The sequence below is a fragment of the Callospermophilus lateralis genome, chromosome 5 (genome assembly GCF_048772815.1).
Source record: "Callospermophilus lateralis isolate mCalLat2 chromosome 5, mCalLat2.hap1, whole genome shotgun sequence".
In the NCBI taxonomy this organism is placed as follows: Eukaryota; Metazoa; Chordata; class Mammalia; order Rodentia; family Sciuridae; genus Callospermophilus; species Callospermophilus lateralis.
Genome location: NC_135309.1, coordinates 103,371,011 through 103,381,804, shown reverse-complemented (window position 1 = coordinate 103,381,804; position 10,794 = coordinate 103,371,011). Strand labels below are relative to the sequence as shown.

At 39.9% G+C, this 10,794-nt stretch overlaps 1 protein-coding gene across 1 annotated transcript in view; it reads right to left on the bottom strand.

Annotated features, from left to right (window-relative positions):
• Window positions 1-4,307: 4,307 nt before the first annotated feature.
• Window positions 4,308-10,794, bottom strand: part of Serinc5 (serine incorporator 5) — a 103,860-nt gene continuing 97,373 nt past the window's right edge. The window contains exon 12 of the mRNA XM_076857078.2: window positions 4,308-8,938. Within this exon, the coding sequence (XP_076713193.1) occupies window positions 8,791-8,938 (148 nt within the window). The 3' untranslated portion in view covers window positions 4,308-8,790. The remainder of the gene's footprint in view (window positions 8,939-10,794) is intronic.

The window sequence follows — 10,794 nt, the reverse complement described above, 5'->3', positions numbered from 1 at the left end:
GCACATACCAGGGGAAAAATCATAACTTTTTAAAACTTCCTTATTCCCTATTAAGGTGGATTGTATTTGTCCAAAATATCTGCTGCCCCACCTTTGGGGAGAATAAAACTTCCCTCTCTCTGCAGCAGCCTTGAGTCTGTGACTGAGCTCTTCCTTGAGGATTGCATATCTATTCCACCCGGTTAACCTCAGGAGTGGTCATGATACTTGCTTTGACAATGCAGTGACAACAGAATTGATATGTGCCATAGCTGTAAGAATCGTCACATGGTTATGCCATTCTTTCTCTCCCATGGAATCAAAAGTATCCCTACAGAGACTGCAGCATCAGTCCCAGAGTCGAGCTCAGAGTAGAACTGCAGAGAGCCCATGAACTGGACTTAGGTCACTGTAACTCACTGAGACATTGGAGTTGCTTGTTAACACAGAGTAACTTAGCCTACTCTGACACACCTAAATACAAAAAGTCCAGTGAATCCTTTAATGTCTTCAGAGATTTTGTGCAAAAGAAATAAATACTTGCTTGCCACTTATATTTCATACATTTAAATTATATATTTTAAAACAAATTTGAAGTTTTAAAATTTGTTTATCTTATTTACAAATCCATTAATTTTGCTAATAGTTTATCACCTAATTTTATGTTTTATTTATTGGAGGTACCTGGGATTGAACCCAGGGATGCTCTAACACTGAGCTACATGCCCAACCCTTTTTGTTTTTTAATTTTTAGACAGGATCTTGCTAAGGGGCTGTTCTCAAACATGTGATCCTCCTGACTCTGCCTCCTAAGTCTTTGGGATTACAGGCATGCATCACTGCACCCAGCTAAATTTTATGTTTCGATGAATTCCTAACTGGCTTACAAATTTGAAAAAGTACACCTAAATATTTATCAAACTTTTAATTTTAGAAATTCCAAATTACAATAAACCTTTAACTGATTTTCTTCAGACCTTCGAAAAGCCAAATTAGTCTTACATTTTCTATACAATTAAACTCTTACACTTAAGACTAAAATGTTTATTAAATCTTACTAAACCCCAGCACACACAATCTAAATGAAATACTATCATTTAAACATTGGAACACTGTCTCCAAACTTGGTTTTCTGTATCTTCTTGAGTTTCTGCTAATATGTCAGTCTCTATGCACCTTAAAAAAAATAAGAAACAGTTCACAATACAATGATTACAAAATTTCTCTCTAGATAAAATTCCTAACTAGACATAACTTGTCATCAAAAGTCTTTGAAAGTATTTTGTGTTCTGGCAATAACAAGATATTCCAAACTCATTTTGATATTTCCTGTCCTAAACCACAAAATGTATTTTTCTCGAGTCCAGCCCCTGCCCTGGACTTTTGGTTGGAATGTAGATGAGACAGGTCTGTGAAGCAGCCCCTGGAGGCCACAGAGGGGAAAGAGAGAAATTCACAGTAACTTTTGGCCTGACATTGGGAGTGGAACCAACATTCCAGTGTTCAAGTCAATGTACCACATCTGTTAGTCAAGTGCAATTCCTTCCAGACACTGCAGTTATACAAATAGGGAAGCCAGGAGAAAGCTCTACCTGGGAGAGCAAAGATGGCCTGAAGGGCAAAGTGGGGGGTGGGTAGACAGTGAAGAGAAGGTGGGGAACTGGAGAGGAGAGATCGGGCTGCTTCTGTAAGAGCAAATGCACTAGGTGAGGATTTTAGGAAAAATCGGCCCATTTTCCCTATGTGTAAAATGGGAATTAGAACAGTAACATCTATAGGACCATTGTGAGAATTACACGAGACACACATTAAGTGTTTGCCAAATGCTAGCTATCATTAATTTTACTTTATTCAGTTAGGCCTCCAGAATGGATTAGAGCTAGAGACATTTTTAAGGAAATCCAGAAAGTCCATTCAGTTTTCTCCTCCCTTCCTACCTCGTTCACAATTGCTCCTCTGCACATCTGTTTTAATCCTCTGAATTCCTGAAAATTGGCTTATTGTGTCCATGATGCCTAAAACAGTCACTGACAGCATCTTTTTAGGTTTTCTCAATTCCTTCATTCAAGTCAGCAGCCAGTCTAAAGCTGCACTCTTCCAGTTCCAAGTTCAGATTTCCAAAGAGAGGCTGCCCAACCTGATAGAAAATCCACTCCTAGACCAATTAACTGTAGCTACAACCGGGCTGCTCCTGTTAAATATGTGGGAACACATCCCAAAGAAAATAAAATGAACTTGGGCACGCTTTCTGCATGTGTGTGCGTACATATGTACTACACACACGTGCAAGCCGGATTGCACTACAGTTTTCTACATTATTTTCCATTTTACAACATAGAATAATACAATTTTCTATGACACTATTTTTACTAGCTATGTATCACTTCGATGTATAGGTGTGAATTTTAATTCTATTATTTTTGCTTTTACAAACACTGTAGAATCTTCTTATAACAAAATAAGAATTGTGTTGATTAGACTTAATTTCTTAGGGAAATTCTTTGAATTGGAATTGCTAGGGCCAAAGATGTGCTATTTGTTAAGGGTTCTGATACACACTATTAAGTGGTTATTAAGGCAATCTAAGCCACTCACACAACACACACAAACGCCATTCTCAACAACATAATCTTTGGCACTTTAAAGTTAAAAATTACTTGCCATTTTGGTGAAACAAAATGAACATTATTTTCATAATTATCAATTACCTGTTCTATTAGAATAGATATTAACCCTTAATTATATTGCTTAAATTGCTTAATTTTTCTGACCCATCATAACCTTGACATAGTTTTTATTTTTGTTGTTGTTGTTTTTGACGCAGGGTTGGGGGGGGGGGGTTGTTCTCTTTGGATCAAACCCAGGGCCTCAAGTATGCCAAGTACATGCTCTTCCATGGAGTTATATCCCCAGCCCTTCATATAATTTTTCAAGTTTGAAACCCAAATCTCTGCTTTCCAGTGCCTAACTTTATGTATACCTACAGGGTATCATCCTCTACCTCCCAATCATCCCATTCCAAACCTCACTGCCAACTGCATAGATTTTAGACATTTCGATCAGCATTCAAAGCCTTTCACAGGGCACCAAAACTTCTCTAGCATTATCTTCCATTACAGTCATTCACAAATCCTTCTTTTACTTATTCATTTATTCACCACCTATTGTTGAGCAGTTATGATATGCTTGGTGTCATTCTAGATGCTGGAGACATTGGAATTAATAGATAAAAACCCCTGCCCTAATGAACAAATAAGAAAATGAATAGTAGGTTGGATGGCGATGAATATAGTAAAGAACAGAAAAGCAGGGAGGTGAACTAAGGAACTGGAAGAGGGTAAAATCCTAGAGTGGTCAGGGTGTACTCTACTGAAAACATAATATTTAAGCAAAAGAGTGAGGATGGTGAGAGAACCAGCCCAGTAGCAGCAATCCCAGTGAGACATGTTAAAATAAGGGAGAGTACCTGCGGGAGCCAGAGGGGGGCACACATCTCATAAGTGTGAACACCAGTAGGGAAGCCAGTAATGCTGGATCCTAGACAGGCAAGATCATGTAGGGCTTTGTGGACCCCTGTAAAGACCCTGGCTTCTCCTTTGAATGAGACAAGAAGCCAGTTAGAGGTTATGGGAAATTATGTTTCCCAAGATAGCTGTTAAAACCTCACACCTCACAGTCTTTTGCATGATGACCTTGCTACTTCCCTAGGAAAAGAACAGGTGAATGGATAAAGAAAATGAGGCACACATATGATACAACACCATTCAGCCTCAAAAGGGAATAGACTCTTGCAACATATAACAATTTGTACGAACCTGGAGGACACTCTTAAGGGAAATAAGCCAGACAGAAAGATGAATACCACATGATCTCACATATGATATCTTTGAAAAGTCAAAGTCATAGAAGCACAGAGAACTGTGGTTACCTAGAGGATTGAGATAGGGTTGGGTGATATTAGTCAAAGAACACAAACTTTCATTAAAACAGGAGGAATAAGTTCAAGAGATCCACTGCATAACATGGTGACTATTAATGTATACTTAAAAATTGCCAGGAAGATTAAGTATTCTCACCATAAAAAAGAATATGTATCTTAATTAGCTTAACTTGACCATTCCAGAATGTATACCTGTTTCAAAACACCTTATTTGATACCATAAGTATATACAAGTTTTATTTGTCAATTTAAAAAAAAATCAGCAGACACACTATAAGGCCTGATTAACATGTGAATCAATACCTTTGGAAACATTAACTGAAGGACTTTAATTATATGTATCTAACAAAAGGAGAAAAAATACCATGATTTTCAATTTTACCTTTTATTAAAGTACAGAGTTAACAAGTTTTGCATTTTCTACATAGGAAAAGACTGATCAACTTCAGATGCTGTATAGAAAAATTAGCATTCAAAAAACAAATACAAATTCGTAATCGGCTTTGTAACTAAAAGGAAAAATAACTATTTCAAAAGTTAGCAAAACCTAACCATATCACAGACCTTTATAAACTTTGAACAGTAGATTTATCACACCTATTGCAGTTTCAAATTCTAATATAGCAAAACGTAACCACAAAATTTGGCTACAGCTAATTGTTCCAAAAAAGTTTAAAAAATTAACAAAGTAATGACTATAAAATTGTCGTTTTTTCTTTGCAAAATAAAAAAAAGCTTAAATCTTTAATAAAGGAAGACAAAACAATCCTCTTAAATTTCTTATAAATAGCTCTCAAGACATATATTACGCATCTGTTGTAAGCTTTCTTTACCTGAGGGAATTTCCCAGGATCCTTTATCACAAAGGATTACCTTTGAACGGTTCTATCATTTTATTCACATGAATATGATTAAACTTCTAAGGAAGTGGATTTGGACATACGCATTCTTAATCTTCCCTTCCCCAATTAAGTCTTTTTTCTGAAAGGATTTCGTTTTAAAACAAAACCAAAAAGCTTCTTTGGTAAAAGCCAAATATTTCAACCTTTCAAAAATGACCGACTCTGTGAATATCTACTGAAGAAGAGAGATCTAAAGATCCGTGTGAATAGCTCTGTCATCCTGTGAAGTCACAGGTCCAACCTGAGAGAACCCTTCTCTGCCTGAAATGTAAAACTCAGCTTATTCGCAAGATGCAGAGAACATCCCATGGAAAATTCCATGAGCCAAGTGGCTACCTGCACTGTCCTTGACGGAGGAGGGCCCACTGGTCTTTCTAGGTGTTCAGGGTCTTATTAGCTCAAGGCCAGAACCCTCTTGGTTGGGGGCAAAGCCCTCTTTCAATTCCAAGAGGTGTAGGATGTGAGCATACAACAAAACGAGATCTTATTTAGAAAGGCAATAGAAAGAGAAAAAAAGAAAGCCCAGGAAGCTTAAATACAGGCCCTGGAATTCCCTTCACAGGATAACATGAAGCACCAATGATGGTAAACTGTCTGGCAAAAATTAAATAAGAACGTCATCTTAAAAAGGCAGAGAACAACAATTTGGGGAGAGGGGTGATTAACTGGAGGCTGAGGTCAGTCACAGTGAAGGATCCTCTGAGGAACTGCAAGTCCTCAATGTGGGAACTCCTTTGCTGGCCATTACTCACTGGAAACAGAAACCCTAAGAGTCCCAGTGACTCCACCCTCCCTCCCGCCTACACCCGTAGTCTATCTACTCAATAAACCTCTGGCCAACAATTTGTAGACAATTTCCCAAGAAACTGTGAAGACAAAATCACAACCAACCAATTAGTATTACAAAAGCTCAACCCAGTAATGACATGGCAGGTTTTCTGAAGACTTGAGATTTAGAAGATTGTCTCTCGTCTTCATTCAGGTTACATGTCTACCTACAGTGACACTCCCAGGAGTCTCCCGTATGAAAATGAGAGGGAAAACTTTTCCACATCAGATGAATGGCACAGGAGAAACAGACGCACAGTCTCTTAACATCTTCAGCTTTCATCTCCAGAGGAGCCTGACCAGCAGCTTCAGGAAAGGCACCTTTGTAATCAGGTACAAAAACTCGGAGGAAGCAAAAGTCTGTTATTTTTTTTTTTTAAAGACATCAGTGAGTTAAATGAACACCACTGTTATTTCAACTTGAAGCAACTGGCACAATTTTTCCAGTTTCTTAAGTCTCAATAACACAAAATGTAGTTTTTTTTTTTAAACTATCAATGTTGATTCATCACCTGAATATTGTTTCTCATTGTTCATAATCATTAAAGTTGACTTCTTGTCTCTACACCCTAGGTTCTCAGAGTGCAGCCATCTATCTGTGGCCATCCCAGAACCTTGCTAACACTGTCAGTTGAGAATAAAAATGAGAAGGACCTTCATCAGACCTTCAGAGGAGAACACTGTGCCACAAACCAAGAGTTGTGCGGCTGCACAACAGGGGTGGGCTGGGCTGGCTAAGATGGAAGCTGTGAGGGGCATTATCCTCACTTACGTTTCCCTGAGCCTCTTTCTACAGAGCAAAGGGGCCAACAAAGGCCAGCCCAGGATGCATAGCCTTGTCAGTGGGACCCCGACCTGGCGTAAGGGCCAGTTCTAAAATTACCCCAGCTGGCTGCCAGACCCAGATGGGAAGACAAATCAAGAACTCAACTAGACCTCGGCAGGAAGAAATCCAAGGAAACTGCCTGTGATTCTACCTTGGCTATTAAAGGGCTTCTTATGGTGTTTCCTAAAGGTGACCTTGGCTGACCCAGAGCCCCCAGGTCACTGCACCAGGCACTGAAGTGGCCTCTGCCAGGGGGCTGCCACACACAGCCTCATTTCCTAGACTGTCACTAATTCATGGAGCTTGCTCTCCAGTGGCTTCACTAGAGTCACTCAGACTTGGTGTGCAACTGTTCTACTGTTTATTTGGTGACTTTGGATGCAGCTTTGAACTGCTCAGCATGGAGTTCTGCCCTACAAAAAAAAAAATATATATATGCACACACTGACACAGGCATACATTAAGGGCCTTTTAAAACCGAATCTCAAACACTATAAAAAAGGTGAATTCCACCCCTGTCTTTGTTTCCTCCTTGGTATTTTTGAGAAGAGGGCAAAGGAGTGAGTAGAAAAGAAAAATCTGAGTAATTTCCCCCACTAGCACGTTGGCACATGGGAGCCAGGTTTAGGTGAGACTCAGTTCTGCTCAACTCATACAGAGGGGCACAGAAAAAGGGTCTAGGCCAAGTCTTCAAGGAGGTTCAAAAAGAGTCTCATGGCATTTCCACTGGTGTGAACTCAGGGATTGAACTTAGGGGTACTTGGCCATTGAGCCACATCCTCAACCCTATTTTGCATTTTACGTAGAGTCAGGGTCTCCTGACTTAGCGCCTCGCTTTTGCTAAGGCTGACTTTGAACTCATGATCCTCCTGCCTCAGACCCACAAGCCACTGGGATTACAGGCATGCACCATTGCGCCTGGGTCCACTGGTGTCTTTACTGGAGTTACACTGAACAAATCTCCTCCCTGATAAGAACATCCAATACTGAAAATGTACATCTCACATAGCTGCCAAAAGTCAATTCTCGTTTTACTCTACAAATATGTATTTTGGAAATTTCTCTAGATGTTGTTTATGGCTTAATTAAATATCCCCAACCACCCACCTCTTCTTCTAAGGATATTTAGTTACTCCACAGCTTCTAACAGACTTGTCTGGTCAACCCTGTTTGAGAGGCCACCTGGGATTTTCACCTCAGCAAATCTACTCCAAGGAAATGAAACCACAATGGACATTAATAGTGTGGTCACATTACAAATTCAGGAAACAAAAGCTCTTTTGCTTTTACAATTTCAAAGGCTTCAAGATGGAGGAGAAGCTGAGGGTCTAATCTTTACACCTGAAAGAGGGGTGCAGCAGATTTCAGCCAAGAAGAAACTTTTTGTTAAGGTCCTTAAAGTATTATTAATTATAGCACGAACAAGTAAGAACCATAGTTCTCCATCGCTTAGGCAAAGAAAACATGAATGTTGTTCTAGAATCACATGAACACCACCATGGATAAGTGCCCTACTTATTGCAGTAACTTGGATCAGGTAGTGTTAACATGATGGGGAAACACATGGATAGTGATGGCAAATTGTGCTTTTCACATTATTACAAAGATGCTAAACCCAGAAAGGATAAGGGGACCTCTGGAAGGCCAAGGGCAGAGAGGGAAGGCTGTGATTCCCAGCATCACAACCACAAAGGGAAACACTTGGGGACCACGAGGAGGCGGCACTGAGGGTGGATTTAAAGGCAGGTGCTTCCTCTTGTTCCCTATAAATACCAGGGAGCTGTGAGCAGAGCCCTTTGGGGAAGAGGCTCCAGGAGGTGGTTCAGGAGATGAAAGTAAGAGAGACAGGGGTCTGGATTCTCTTGGGGGCTGGAGACTCAACATTTTGCTTGCTTTTTAATTCCAAGAATGGGAATAACAGGTCACACAAGATAATTTTTATCCCTGTAAAAAGATGTTATACCATTCTTTTGGTGACAGCATACCCAAGTACCACTACCCAGTTCCTAAGGGTAAGACATAAAAATGCATGTATCACAAGTTCAGGTTGGTTGGAAATTTCAATTTTTTCAGGACAAATTGGTAGTTTCTTTCTGAATTTCAGAATTTAAAAAAGCTCATCTGGGTTTTTTTTTTTTTTTTTTTGTTTGTTTGTTTTTTCCTTATCCCCCTGAAAGCTTTTTCAGACACACTTAAGATAGCCAGGGGATATCAGCTTTTCATAAGGCGATAGTTGCTGCTCAGACCCTGGTACACTTGTTCAAAGGACAGCTCTTCCAGCGCAGCCTGCTGAGCGAAGTGGTCAGCTGACATCCTCACACGGAGAACTGCCGAGAGGGACAGCAGAGGGGAGCGACCAGCGTCCACAGGTACAGCAGCACGCACACCCAGCAGGAGGCCATCTTGATCCAGAAGATGGACCAGCTCCCGCTGAAGAAGGTCTCAATGCTGGCACTTTCATAGCTGTTGGAAATAAGACATCCAGCCATCAGAATAGAAAGGAAATGAGGGGAGAGTCTCTGCTTCCCGTCCTCACTAAACTTTCTTTAAAAAAAAAAAAAACCCACTGGAGGTATAATTCACACCCATTTAGAATGCATAATTCAATGGCTTTTAATAAGCTCACAGACTTGTGCATCATAGCTACTATCAATTTTGTAACATTCTCATTACGCCAGACCTGCACACCCCTAGCTCCCCTACCAAGCTCAGTTCCCTGGTCCACCTGCATTCATTAATCTATTAATCTGTCTGTATGGACTGACCTACTCTGGACATTTCATAGAAATGGAATCATGCAGCCTCTGTGACTGGCTCCTTTTTTTCTTAGCATATTGTTTTCCATGTTCTTTTCAGGATGTAGTATGTATCAATACAGATTGAGTATTCCTTATCTGAAGGCTTGAACCACAAGCGTTTCAGAGTTTGGAGTTGTCTCAACTTGTTTGATAACTTACGATAGCTTTTGGAATATTTGCATGGACATTACTGGATGAGCATTATTAATCTGCAAGTCCAAAATCTTAAATGCACCAAAATAGGAAGCTTTTTGAGTGTAATATTAGATTTCAAAGCATTTCAGATTTCTGAATTAGGGATGTTCAACCTTGCTTCATTCCTTGTTATCACTACATAATATTTCATTATATAGACTTGGCATATTTTTTAATCATCAGTTGTTGGACATTTGGCTTATCTCTGACTTTACACTGTTATGAATCATGCTGACGTTAATATCTGTGCACAACATTTTAAATGAATATGATTTTTTTTTTGGTATTGGGGATTGAATTCAGGGGCACTCAACCACTGAGCCACATCCTAAGTCCTATTTTGTATTTTATTTAGAGACAAGGTCTCGCTGAGTTTCTTAGCACTTCACTTTTGCTGAGGCTGGCTTTGAACTCGTGATCCTCCTGCCTCAGACCCCTGAGCTGCTGAGATTATAGGTGTGCACTACCGTACCCAGCCATAATTTTTTTGTCTTTTGTTTTATACTTCAGAATGAAATCACTGGATCATATTTGTGTTTAACCATTCTAGGAACTGCCAAAATATCTTCCAAAGCAGCTTCATTTAACATTTCACCAGCCACACAAGAGGGTTCCAATTTCTCCAAATCCTCAACAACATTTGTCATTATCTGCCTTTGTTATTACAGCTCTCTTCTTCCTTTCTTCCGCATCCCAAGTCAAAATTCCCCAGGAATTCTCAAAGCATCACAGGGAAGCATTACAAGTTCCTTCCCCTTCCTCATGGAGACATTTGGGATGGCAGGTATGGTGATCCCAGCTACTCAGGAGACTGAAAACCACAAGTTTAAAGCCAGCCTGGGCAACTTAGTGGGAGCCGTGCTCAAACTAAAAACTAAAAAGCTCAGTAATGGAGCATCCCTGAGTTCAATCCCAAGTATCACATACACTACAAAGGCATGTTTAGGAAGAAGTCCTCAAAGAAGTCTTTTCCTATCAATGGGTCTGAAACTTCACCCCCACCCGACTAGTATTTTTCATCCCCTTGCCTCATTTTAGTTTTATACCCAGTGCGCCTCATTTTATGACACTGTAATTGACTTGAATCAGGATGTGTCTCTCCCACTAAGGTATCAGTCCTGCTACCTATAGCAGGGTGACACAGAGGATCCATTTGCTGAATCAAAGACAGTACAGAGAGCCTGCTATCTCTCTAGTGTCTATCCTAAGTTATCAAACAAATTGTGAAACAACAGAAACTTTGGAACAGTTTGAAAAGTATGAATTTCCACATAGTAACAGAGAAAGTCAGGTCTGTTACATAGCAATAACTTAAAAACTAGAAAA